The sequence below is a fragment of the Dermacentor silvarum genome, chromosome 6 (assembly GCF_013339745.2).
Source record: "Dermacentor silvarum isolate Dsil-2018 chromosome 6, BIME_Dsil_1.4, whole genome shotgun sequence".
NCBI lineage: Eukaryota > Metazoa > Arthropoda > Arachnida > Ixodida > Ixodidae > Dermacentor > Dermacentor silvarum.
The window spans coordinates 10776617-10790772 of record NC_051159.1 but is presented as its reverse complement, the minus strand read 5'-3'; the positions used below and the strand labels follow the sequence as shown (position 1 = coordinate 10790772).

Below are 14156 nucleotides of genomic sequence, written 5' to 3'. Positions count from 1 at the left end.
ACAAGGTAGTGTTTTAGAATAGCTGAACGGAGCAAAACACTAACGCTAACGCAAATACACTTGGGCGCCATCTCGAGGCGGATACAGCAAACATGAGCAAACCCTCTCGTTAAGCCTACTCCGCCGCTAATCGAGAACGTATATCGAAAACAACGCCCATTTGTCACCTGTACGCCGCTGTCGAAGCATCATCACACAAGTCCAAAGCAAACACGAGCATTAGAGGGGAACCAATGACCCGAAGAGTGCAGGCCGACGACGCGATAGATCCGAAGTGGACGGCTCTCGCTTCAACAGGGGCCGCCATCTTGCCCTACATACGGAATTCCTGACGTGCGTTAGCGTTGAACGCTGTATTCCGGAAATAGCTTACGTACGTAAAAGTGCTGGCTACGTTTACGTTCTGCGCGTGCGCGGTTTGCAGCACACCACGGTAACGCTAACGCTAAGTTCTTGCGTTTGCTGTTTTCCGCTATACTAAAACTCCCTAACAACTCGAATGGTAAAATCACTAAAATGGCAACACTCTTGAAGAGCATCACATATTCAGTCGCCCAAGTTGCTGGGGAAATGGTTAGAGGCACAGACATGTAGATGGACACCAGAAAGTGCGAAGCATCCTAAGAACGCTAATCGATATAAAACAACACAGGAATCACTGGAAGGATAACCACAAAAAGGTCAGTTTGCTACCAAAGATGCGCCACCCAGTGTAGCAGACGACACTACCAAAACACTTGAAACAGACATCGGACATTGAAAGCTCAATGCTCGACTGGTTTTCTTCGACAATTCATCGCAAATTTCGCGTCAACCGTCTCATCAGACAGGTGAGGCCTGTCTAATACAGAAAAAAAAACGTGATTTCGTCCACAAGCCGTTAAATACCAACAATACTCGTCTGCTGTTCGTGAAAAGGCCATCGCAAAATCGCGGTCAAGATAACCGGGTTGATCCCCAGCGTCCAAAACGTAATGGACACGCGAAATCAAAGGAAGCGTTGATAAAAGTAAATGCGTGAACAGTTTAAGATTCGTATTCTGCGCCTTCGCTGTTGTATTAAATTTAATATAAAATCATAGGTATGTCCTGAAAGTAGGTAGAAATACGAGAAACAGTACTTACTTCCCCGGTAGGTGCCATAAAACGCCGCGCCGCTGAATGCCGTCATTGTAGAACTGTCTTCGCGGGAATTTCAACGACGTATTTTCATGAATGTGGCACAGATGGCGCCAGCAGTTGCCCAATACAAAGGACAGCGGGGTGTTATGAGAATGAAAGCCTTGGCATAGGAGTACTGTCTTATTACACTTAGTGTCCAATCTATTGGACCAAACCCCATATTGGCGCCTCAGGCGGCTAGATCTGTGAGGTTAAGGATATGTTAAGAGCCTGAAGTTCCTGCCATCCAGGTAAGGTCTAAAATAGCGTACGGCCATTAGGACTCCCAAAGCTTCTTTCTTCGCAGTCGTGTACTTGAGTTACGAATAATACCCCGCGACCTTTTGTTGCCGGCTCCGTGGAGCATCTGTATCCCTGTGGTAAGGCACTGCATCCGTGCCGTAAGAGGCGTCGGTGTTCAGCTCGAAGAGCAACTTGAAGTCTGGAAGCGTCAGAATTGGATGAAACGAAATCATGCGCAAAAGGTTTGATAAACTGAATCGCGCTCTGCTGTCCTCCGAAATGGCACATTCTTCTTGGTCATTTCTGTGAGGCACTTTGTCTTCGTCGCATAATCTCTAATGAATGACCGAAAATGCCCTGCAAGGACGAGAAATACCGGCAAAGAGCGTAGGTCATACGGTTTGGGCATTTTTGAGATTTGCTTCACTGATTCATACTTTGTTGTCTTGCTTTGGCCATTGGACACTCTACCCAGAAACATAACTTTTCTTCGGAAAAAGTAACTTTTCTTTTATTCATTAATTTGAGCTCCGCATCACTCAGTGCTTGAAGTAAACTAGCGAGATGCTCTGAGTGCTCCTTCTCCTTTCGAGAGTAAATAATTATATCGTCGATACACACGTTACAAAAAAATCCCAACAAACGGTCGCGAGACGTCGCTCATCATCTTCTGAACCAAGCGGATGCGTTCTTCCATTAAAACGGGAGTCGATTATACTCATTGATATCAAAGGGCGCTATGAAATCTGAGTATTTCTTATATTCTTCAGAAAGTGGAACTTCCCAAAATTCTTTACATTGATCAATACGACAAAACACTCCGCAGCCACCTGTCTCGTTTGTGATAGCGTCTATTCGTGGTGTAGAAAAAGGACAAAAAAGTTCTGTCTGCTTATTAATTTGCCTGTAGTCCGCGCAGAGTTGGAGGCTTCGATCTTCCTTGTAGGTGCAATAGTGATCGGTGACGTGAATGTAGGCGGGGCTGGATAAATAATCTGTGCATCTAACATCTTTTGGAGCTCGTTCTACAGCCACATTCTCTTCTCTCGTGACATATTTTGGGCTTTTTTCTCACCACTCTTGTATCGCCTAACTTAAATGGTACCTGAAACATTGTAGTTGCCTTGGGATATCCCTTCAAACATAGCAATTCCGAATAAAGCATATGCGACAGTATATATTCACCTGACAATCGCTTCCGCAGGCTCCTCGAAGACGATTATCGTCAAACCAGGCGAAAAGTTTTTGCTCTTTTCATTTTTATCTTTTGTCGACTGCATCTACTCGATACCAACAGACAGCTGGAAAAAAGTGGCCTGTGGGAACTGAGAGGTTTTATTGGATTACATTTTTATCAATAGCAGAAGAGGACAGAAGGAAGAGGTTGACTAAGCAATGCGCTAACTTCAACAATTTATTCCTAGAAAAAAAAACTATATAAACCATGCACAATAGCACTACACCTGATAAATATGTTCGAATGATATTTCCAAAATGGCCGTCTCCATAAAGGTCGCTGTCCTGTGGTATGAAGTACACAGGAAAAACCGGACGATGTCTTACTGACAGCTTAAGAGAGCATAGTTTAAATGTGAAGGAATACCGTGACGGTTATCTGTCTGTTCACTGTAAGGACTGAGGCAGCGCTCCTTTGTTTGGCGATCATGTGGTTCTGACCAGACATAAAGATGTGCGCAAGACTATTGAGGTACAGGCTATAAATCGGAGTATTCAAAGCTGTTTAAACACTCTGCCCATCGAGCTGCTAGACAAAGAAATAAACTGCCTTTTTGGAAATCCTCTTGACATATTGATCAGGTGGGACGCTACTGCGCTTGGTGTAGTAAGTTTTTAGGGGCGAAGCTCGTTAGGGTGTGGGTCTGTCCCTCCTCTGTAGTATGTAGTAGTAGTAGTAGTAGTCGTCGTCGTAGTAGGTAGCCACGTCTACTTTTATGAAAAAAAAAATACGAAAGTTGTGTCCGTAGCGCGGAATCGAACCAGGGACCCCTCGCTTCGGAACGCGCGGCGCTAACCACTACGCCACGAAGCGCACATGGACGCACGCACCACGATGACAATAAATACCCAACATTAACGAAAGACTGTGCGTTTCTAACGAGTTTGTGCTAGCGCGTTACGGTCCGCGTAAGAAGCTGGTGTAAGACACTGTGGCCTCTCCGCCTTACCCCCGTATTCATAAGCGCTGATGGCGTCGGCAAACGCGGTGCAGGTTCCGGCATGTGTAAACGGCTGCGTAAGACGCTGTGGCCTCTCCCCCTTACTAGAGAGTACTGCACGTTTCTAACGCGTTTGTGCTAGCGTCCCCTTAAGCGGGAGATGGTGCAATTATAATGAAGGGCGCTGTTATAAAATAGGAATGACGTCACATATGGCGCGTGTCATTGGTGGAAGTCAATCGTTCGATTTAGTGCGGCGAGACTGGGCGAATTACACGGAAGATTCACGGTTTACCGATATTCCCTCCGGAGCTTCGCCCACTCATCATCATTCACCCCGTGGATATGCGGTGTTTTATTGCGATAGCAATTATATGGACACTCCAAAGCAGATTTCTGCCGTCGGCGTCACCGTCGCCGTTGCCGTGAGGTTCCGTATGATGTCAATGGAGATGAAATCGTCGCCGCGCGCCGCCGAACGCTGTATGTGCGAGTGAGAGGACGCGAGGGACGCGCTCTTTCACGGGGAGTGAACCCACGGCGGAAAACAAACGCGCGTTCTGCGCCGTGCTTCCTTAAGGGCTGCAGAAGTAGGCGTCTCTTTCCTCCTTTACAATCACCATATATGTAGAGCAAACGCGCCTTCTTCCGACGCGCTAAAGGCGGTGGGGGGGGGGGGGAGGGGGAGGGAAGGGAGGTGACTTTTAGTTGCGGCACCAAGTGCCTATTTATATCAGAGGCTCCGGCACCAGTTAGCAACGCCGCACGGCGCAGCCCATCAGAATTGCGTCCGTCGACCGCGTTGCGGGGCGCGTCTCTGATGGGCTGCGCCGATTTCTTGGCTTCACCCTGGACAGTGAGATCCTAGCGTACGTTCATCGATGTCGCCTGCTTCCTAACGACGAGAGGATTCTATAGACACCAACGAGAAGTACGTGTGACGACCAGTGACCTTTTTAAGGCCAACATTCTCCTGCGACGACGCCGGATGCTTCGCTAGGCCTACCGCGTCGGGCCGAAGAGTACGGAGCTCCGCGACGCAGCTGTGCGTTCTCCAGCTGCGCCGCGTCGTCGGCCGAGTCCGCACGCCGTAGTTCACCATGAAGGTCGCAGTAAAGGGCATTCCAATTTCTCGGGAGGAATTAGCAGCCAGTGATTGGTTGACTAAAGTTAACAAGCTACGGGTAGCGCGAACAACACCAGGGCAAGCCGTACCCGATTTACTCGGAGACAAAGCGGGACCGGATACCGCCGCAAAACAACAAAGGCCAGGCCTCGGGTGCACCTGCGAGGAAGAAGGCATCTGAACCAACGCCTCGGCAGCGAGGACGCTTACTAGCCAAGAAATCTGTAGCTTCGAACCAGCCTCGCTTACCCAGCAACGCCCTCAAGCTGATAGTGCGCCCACGCGGCAGACTGCTACTCTCCAAGATCTCGACCTACCAACTACTCGAAGCGATCTGCATGCCTGCTCGCTTCACCAGGGACGCCGTGCGTCACCAAGACCTAATACAAGCTAACCTGATTCAGAACACCTTCGCGTAGTGCACCCCAGACGTCCAAAGAGCTGAACAGGTCCTACGACTCAAAGCGATCACCATCGACAACAAGGAGTATGAGGTCTCCGTCTACTGTGCTCCAGACGATAGCTCGGGCCGCGGTGTAATTCACGGCGTCGATCTTCGATTGGACCGAGATGCAATTCAAGCAGAATTGCAAGATGACCTCAACCCAGCCATAGTGGACTTTCGGCGGCTCGGGAACACCACTGCAGTACTCATCACGTTCGCTCAGCCCCAAGTGCCGACCTGGGTCTACTTTTGCAACAGTCGACACAGATGTAACTTATTCAAGAAAAAGTACGAAGTGTGTTATCACTGTGGCGAGCTCGGTCATCGAGCCGACGTCTGCGCTAGCCCAACGACCAAATGCAGAGGCTGCGGGCTATCAAATCCGCCAAACGACCACACGTGCAAACCAACCTGTCGCCTGTGTGGGGAGGAACATTTCACGGGCGATAGTCGCTGCAAGGAAATCTACAGGATCCCCTACACGGTCAAGCGCCGGCAGTGGGAGAATTACCGACAAGCCGAGGCGAACATACTCAAGGCCCAAGAGCCTGCAAAGCAAGTCACGCTTCAGCACACCAGCCTATGGGACCGCCATCGCTCCGGCAGCCGGCAGCGGCAGCCCCGAGACCGCTCGAGCTCCTTTCCATCGCTCGAGTCTACCACTCACCGGGGGCGGTCCCGGACTCCCTCCCGGAGCCGACACGGGCCACCAGCAGTCATCCAGCAGCCCCGAGCCTCTTCTCCTCCTCCGCGGCAGCCACCTGGGCCACCGCCATCTCCGCCCATCCAACAAGAACATCAACTACCAGTGAGTACGCAGGAAGGTACTCCCAGTACTCCAGACACACACAAAGCGATTGTAGAACTGACAGCAGTCATCCAACAACTCATACTCCGAGTAGACGCTCTCGAAAAGTGAACCGCTTCACACACCCCGTCTCCGCCCGCTCCGCAGGTCCCACCTACGGCGGTACCTATGGAGATCACACCCTCCAGCAGAGCCACACACAAACGCAAAGCCCCGGCCGACAACGACCCACCGGCGGAGGATTGGCAGGCACGTCTCGACAGACTCGAGCAAAAATATGAACTCAGTCAAACTCACACCAGAGCTCTAGAAGCACACATCGAACGGTCACTCCACACAATCGGCTCACAGATCGCCCAACAAATTGAGACCCTGAGTAAAACTATAGAAGCCCAGGGAAAACCCGTAGCGGTCGCTGAACTCGCGGACTCGGCGCCGCCACTCCCTCCAACCCCAGAACTTTCCCAGGTCAGTCATGGCGGTCAGCTCGGGTAACACCACCGTCTGGCAGTGGAACTGTCGTGGGTTCGCACGTAAGCGTCCGGTCCTCCAACAGTTCCTCACCGCGAGTGATCGCCCCGAATTGATAGCCCTTCAAGAAGGTGGCAAGAACACGCAACTTGCCGGTTTCAGTACATACCTATCGGAACGAGTAAAGCCTCAAGTAGCCACTCTCGTCAAACGTAATCTCACTGTCCTCCAACACAATTTGGATCCTACTTTTCCCGAACACGTATTCTTAGAAATATTACCTCGACCCTCGCGCAAACGTCGCACTAGTCTGTTTGTGCTAAATGTTTACAGCCCTCCCCGGGCCCATAAAGACGTTTTCGGGCCCCTTTTCCTCAAAGCCCGGCAGCTAGCGCAAGGGCGGCCTCTCCTCATCATCGGTGACTTCAACGCGCATCACCGCGCTTGGGGCTACCACTACGACTCGGCCAAAGGCAGACGCCTCTGGAATGACTGGAATACGCACCAGCTCACCCTCATCACAGACGTCTCCTACCCCACTAGACTCGGTTCGGGCCTACACCGAGATACAACGCCGGATCTCGCCTTTACCAGCTCTGGAGTCAAAGCTACTTGGTGTCACACTCACGAAAATTTTGGAAGCGATCACTTCATTCTCGAGATCGTGATACAAGAGCCCACGAGGCAACGTATGCGGCCGACTCAGGTGATTGACTGGGACTCCTTTCGCACGCACAGAAAAGAGCAGGCCACGCCTCCCGTTATTACCGACATCAAAGCATGGACAGCCGAAATCGTCAAACAAGTGACTGACGCCACGCAAACCGTCGAGGTTGAGAACACAGTCCCACACTGCGACCGTTACTACGCCCATCTCTGGGAGCGCAAGAAGTCGCTCGAAGCTCTTCTCGCCACTCGAAAATGGGACCGCGATATCCGCCGTCGGCTGGCGCGCGTCCACACGAACATTGAGAACTATGCAATAGAACTCACCCGCCAGAGTTGGCACAACATTTGTGACCAGATGAACAAGACTCCGAACGCTCGTAACACGTGGAACCTGCTCCGACATCTAATGAACCCGGCCGGAGGCGATCTCCGAGCACGCCAACAGCTTGAGCGAATCTTCCATCAGTATCCTGGGACACCAGATGAGCTCAAACAAGAGCTCATTAACACCTACATCCGCCCCGAACCGGCAACCACCCTTCCCCCCTATCAGGGCTCGGCCAACCCTGGCCTAGACGCCCCGATCTCTTTAGCGGAGGTCCGTGCAGAACTCAATCGCCTCAAGACCAATTCTGCGGCCGGCCCCGACCGCATTTCTAACACGATGCTTAGGAATCTAGATGACGCCTCTATTCACGCCCTCACCGACTACCTTCAAGAGTGTTGGGCGAGCGGTACCATCCCGCAGGAATGGAAGTGCGCCAAGCTAGTCTTCATCCCCAAGCCGGGAAAACCACCCACCTTGGCCAACCTCCGTCCCATCTCTATCACGTCCTGTGTTGGGAAGTTAATGGAACACGTTATCCAGTCCAGACTTCTTCGCTACCTCGAAGACAACCACCTCCTACCAGACACGATGTTCGGTTTCCGTCCTCACTTAGCAGCCCCCGACATAATGCTTCTTCTCCATCACCAGGTAGTCATGCGTCGCACACTAGACACGAAAGTCATCGTCGGCCTCGATGTTGCCAAGGCCTTCGACAATATCCTCCATGAAGCGATTCTTCAACAACTCCAGACTCTCGGCGTCGGACATCGCACGTATGCATACGTCCGAGACTTCCTGACCGACCGCAAGATACAACTCAGCGTCGGCACGGGACATCCCTCCATCATCTCTCCTGGCAACCGCGGCACGCCGCAAGGCTCAGTGCTCTCGCCGCTGCTTTTCAACGTTGCACTGATAGGCCTGCCCAAGCTTCTGGCTGACATTCCCCACCTACACCACAGCGTTTATGCTGACGATCTTACTCTTTGGATCACACACGGCAGTGACGGCGAGATCGAAGAGACTCTCCAGACCGCCATCGATCGGGTCGGAGGCTATCTGGATACAGTTGGCCTCAGCTGCTCGGCGACTAAGTCAGAGTATATAATCATCCCGTCCCCAGGACGACGCCCACAAAAAATACTTCCTGAGATCAACCTCCAGGTGCAAGGAAACCCCATCCCTCGTACAGATCACATCAGGATTCTGGGCCTACACCTACAGGCAAACGGCAGCAACAATATATCGCTCCAACGCATCGACCAGTCGGTGCTACAGATCGGACGTCTTCTCAAGCGAGTCTCCAACAAGCACCGAGGTATGCGAGAGTGCAACCTCCTGCGCCTCGTCCAAGCCTTCATCTGCTCCCGCATCACCTACTCCGCACCTTACTTACGTCTCATCCGCGCCGAAAGCGAACGGCTAGAGGCGTCACTTCGAAAAGCATACAAGACGGCCCTGGGTCTTCCCATGTCAACAGCTACTCACAAGCTTATGGCTCTCGGCATCTCCAACACCGTGAGCGAACTGATCGAAGCTACCCTCACCGCCCAATACGAGCGGTTGTCACTCACACACGCTGGCCGCGCGGTACTGCAGCAAGTTGGGATCTCACCAACGAGGGCGGCCCCCAATTATATTGACCTTACACAGGAATATCGTCAAAATCTCCGAATACCTCCCATTCCCAAACGGATGCATCCGGAACACCACGCCGAGAGACGGGCCGATCGTGCACGACAGTTCGAGAAACGCTTCAGTGGACGTCCAGATGTCACGTATACGGACGCCTCTTACCACCCCTCGAAACCAGCGATGGTGGCGGCAGCCCTCGCCCCGCACCGTAGCTGGTACACAGCCTGCAGCATTCGCAACGCAGAAACAGTCACCGCAGCAGAGGAGGTTGCCATTGCGCTTGCGCTAGCTGATCCTATTACCAAAGTCGTCACTAAGTGATTCTCAACAGGCGATCCGCAACTACGATGCCGGCCGTATCTCTCGCCCGGCATCACACATTCTGCATTCTACTCCCCCCTCCTCCACATCCCGCTTACTCCTGTGGGCTCCAGCCCATGAATCGCTCAGGGGAAACGTCCAGGTGCATACACTTGCTCGAGATCTTAGCTGCCGAGCCGAGTGTAGGATCCACCGCCCCGATTCCCCTGACACCACTATCTCGCGCGATTCTCTACTCACCACTTACACGGACATCCTCCAGTACTACCGACTCGGGAGATGCATATATCCTCCCGCACACCGTGATCTAACAAGGCGCGAGGCCGTCCAATGGCGCAAACTACAAACAGGTAGCTTCCCACACCCCCTCTTATACAGTAAAATCTTTCCGCAACAAATAACGCCTCGGTGCAAACACTGCTCAGCTCCGGCCACTCTCATACACATGGCGTGGACTTGTACGCACGACAACACAGACAAAACAAACACCCCAGAGTCGTGGGAGTCCCTCCTGCGTAGCTCCGAGCCAGCAGACCATCTTTATGGGCGAAATAAAGAATTCACCACCACCAACGCCGCACGCATTTGGTGCGAACGCGGGCAAAACGCCGACGGCGTCGACATTAGTTCTGCGTGTTGCCGGTGCTGCTGCATGTCCACGTTTATACAGCTGATAAAGCTACTATCATTTACTCCGTATAGCTCTCTACAAATTTGCTATCGCAATTGATGCTTCGCCTTTCAGGTGAAACTGCAACCACTTTTTTAAGGAACTAAATAAGTTAGCGCATTCTATTTGTGATAACGTCAAGCGCTGACGCGCAACTGCGGCATCACGTGCACTGATATCGCCAGCGGATAAGCAACCGCTGCTTATAAAAGTGCGTCAAACCAATAAACGCATACACCTTGTTCTGCACCTGCCACTGCTGTTTCTTTGAGTACGGCTGCTCGTCACTCGGCTGCCGCACGCTACTACACTATTGTCAGCGTTTTCCTTCTGCCCTCAACCGCTGGCGCTAAAAATGTTATCCAACTTTTAATACAAACATGCTCACCACACAGCCATGAGAGGTTGACAATACATAATTTTAACTGTTAAGTCACGTACAAATAACGTGCATTGTTTAACTCAACACTGCTTACGATGATGGTCACATACCACAATTACCACGCCACGACGACTGTTTCACACAAACTCTATTTTTCATTATTATAACGAGAACCACTCGCCAACGTATTGAGACAACTGCTAAGACGGAAGGCCGTCTCGCATTCGTAATGCTGTGCCTGGGTTTACGTTGAACAATTCCCGGATTCTCCCCTCTCTCGAAACTGCCTTCCAAGTTTCGGCAAGAGAGTCGGTGTAGGTTCCTCATTTACATTATAGATGAGAGCGCGGGCACGTTCGTGAGACGTCCTTTCGTTTACCCAGCTCAACAGAGCATGGGTCCCACCTTCGCCTGAACTGTCCGCCTAGACGAAAAGACTCGGAGACTCATTTACCTACGCAAATTTTGATCGCATATGCTGTAGTGGTTACCGGAGGAGAACTAGAGCGTGCACCATAAAGACCACCTCGAAGCATTGGACGACAGTCTTATAAAGGCAGCGGGCAATACTTGATCATTCCCATTATAACGGCTGTTTCTGCGAAGACTTACAAAAATTCCTGAAAGCTAAGCGCTCAGGACGAAATTGTGAATTCTTCAAAACCTGATTTTCGGGAATGAGCAATATCAGAAAACAGGATAGGTGATCAAGTTTACTCGGTAATTAGTTAAAACAATAGTCAGTATATTTGATTAGCGCTATTACGGGGCAACTGACAATAGAATGTTTGTAGCTGGCGACGAGGTGATGTCATATTAACAAATCGCAGGAACAGCCCTTCTCTTATGCCGTGCTGAACGACAGACAATCTTTCCTTTTTCTCCGGAAACTGAAGCTGGGCTTTTGAAGAGCACAGGAAAACAAGTCGTCATATCGTCGTCGTCACTCCATTCTCGTCATACACTTGTCGTCATCCCGTTATCCTCATGCCATCGTCATGCTGTCGTCGTTATATCATCATAATCATTTCAATATCGTCACCTCATTGTCTTCATGCTGCCATCGTCATACCGCCCTTGTAGTTCAGTCGACATCATTGCTTTTTCTTCATTTCATCGTCATCACCGCATCGGAGTCATACAGTCGTCCTTAATCCGCCATACGGGCAACGCTGGCACGCGAGCGGCCCTGTGGAACGATATCAAAGTATGTCGCTCATGGCCGAAGCCACGGAAATATCAGTATTACCACTACAAATGTTAAATAAATGGGACTTCAGAAATACGGTCTGTTGCTACATACCTGGAATCGCATTCGGACTGACAGTCATCTTGAGGTGAGTTGTAATTTTAATGCGAATACCATTCTTTGCGTACTTTAGGAGTTTTGACCTTATCTATCTATCTGTCTATCTATTGTGATGATCGAAGTTCAAGAGGCAGAACTGTACGGTAAGGCGCTGGCTTGCACAGCACGAGAGGGAAGAGGAGGAAGAAGACAAGGGACAATTTAAACGTATAGTTTGAAAAGCACAATACGAATACGACAGGAAGCATTTTGATTCTCTATCTAAGAATACAAATCTGCGTGCGTTGTTCAGTTTTCTCCACAGTCTTCTGCGCCCAACTAATATTGACTATAGTCAAGTAGTTATGAAATGAACCGATAATTAGAAGAAATCGTGAAGGGATTAGAAATTACATTTTCTTCTGTATTGCCAAATTGTTCTAGTTTACGAAGTGCATCACATAATTTTACAGAATTGGTAGAATAGGCTGAACCCGTAGAGCGACTGCCAGATTCAGCTCCTGGCGCAGATGGGATGACCTCTGCTATGACCAAACTTTATTTAAAGAAGCTCCGATGACCTTTTAACTGCACTAAATCACTAAAATAGGTTTTCATGGATTCCGTCTGCGTGGACAATTGCTAAAATAATCCCGATTCTTAAAACCATGGGGAAGTATATACAGTAAATAACATTACAACAATCACGCTAACCTCAAATTTTTAATATAATTGAAAGAACCCTATACATCAGTATGATTAAATTTGTAGAGAACAAAGACTTGCTTAGTGTCTGCCAAATTGGAGTCCGACCATCGTGTTCAATCCGGCATGCTCACGTGGACTTAGAAAGTGGAATATAATTAGCACGGCGATATAGTCAGATAGCTGCTATTGCGACACGAGACATTTCGAAAGCCTAAGGTAGTGAGAATACATAATTTTATTGGATATAATACGAAATATACAGTTTCTAAATTATCTTGTAACAAGATTTGTGATTTCTTAGTAGGAGGGAATTTACTGCTCTCTATAAGGCTTTCCTTCCATTATACAAAATCAATCGTATTCGTCAAGGAGCTGCCACATTGTTATTATTATTTAACATTCTGATGAGTTCCATCCCTCCTCTTAAAGATGTACAAACATGTACAGGCAGATGATATTGCCTTCTTCACGTTAGAGAGTGGTATTCAGTCCCTCTGTTATCGACTACAGAATTACCTCTACACCATAGAAACTTGGTCAAACAATACTTGCCTTCAACTTAACTTTATAAAGCGCTTGATATGGGGTTTTCTACTTAATAACCGCGTAAACGTATCGCTATGCGTCCGGCTCACGAATATACTTCAAGTGGAGTCGGTGAAATATTTGGGTTGAGTCTATGACGGTTCCCTCAGCGGCCTTGGTCATATTGTTCATATAGTTAAAAAGGAGTGAGAGCAGTTGGCATGCTACGTAAGCTATGCAACAATCGGTCGGGGAGGCGGAGAGACCCACTTCTAATGATATACCACACGTAAGTGTTGTATATCAGTATTGTATGTAACATTGCAGAACTCAGATGTTTATAATTTTCTGGTGCGCCAGCTTATAAATTATGCCCCTTGTCCTGCTCAGGCGGCGGATTACCGAAACTTGTTGCCAATAACGTACTACACCAAGAAGTAAAGTTGCCCTCAATATCGTGCTGAGTTCGTTTACTGACGGTACGAACATTACCAAATATGTATGAATCCCCTGTTAGTAATTGTAAAATGTATTAATTTCTCCGCCTGCATTATTCGTCGCAGTATAGTGGCCTCGGTTTTCAGCACCACAGGTGGTCTTTCTACAAACATTGATCTATGCCTTAAATATACGTATCTGGGAGGTGCCACCTATTTGTGATGCGCGAGAGAGCTAGTCTAAAAATCCCCTATGATGACATCTACCCAAGCAACGCAAAACTTCTCTCTCATAATATATTAAATGCACTATTACAAGATCATTTATTGATTTCAGTTATAAATACGGGCATTGCGGCAGATTCCTCAAAGTATGAAGAAAAATCTGGAATTTGTATTTTCGCTCCTGCTCTAGACTGGTCTCTGAATCAGGATTATGGACTTCTTATCCATATTTCTCGCTGAATGGCTGAATTTCCAGGCTTAGTGCTAGCCTTGGGAAACTAAATTCGTCAATATCGACGGTAGTCATAATAAGTGATTCGTTATCTTTACGTGGATCAGTCACAGCAAAAAATGGAACTAACCTTTACGGTGCATTTCATTTTCTAGTGCCTGCCCACATAAATTAAATTAGATTGCTTTGGGTGCCTTGACATAAAGGATTATTGATGAACGAAGCGGCTGACAGCCTCACGAGAGCGCCCTCAATTGCCCTGTACTATTATTATTTTCAACATCAGTTTGCCTAACTACTGATAG

The 14156-nt window shown here is 49.1% G+C and overlaps 1 protein-coding gene across 1 annotated transcript in view; it reads left to right on the top strand.

Moving 5' to 3' along the window:
* The first annotated feature begins 7465 nt into the window (after nt 1-7465).
* The window catches only part of LOC125946144 (uncharacterized), a 140490-nt gene continuing 133799 nt past the window's right edge, over nt 7466-14156 (top strand). Inside the window, 2 exon segments of the mRNA XM_049668641.1 lie at nt 7466-9375; nt 9377-9930. Coding sequence (XP_049524598.1) covers nt 7507-9375; nt 9377-9930 — 2423 coding nt within the window. The 5' untranslated portion in view covers nt 7466-7506.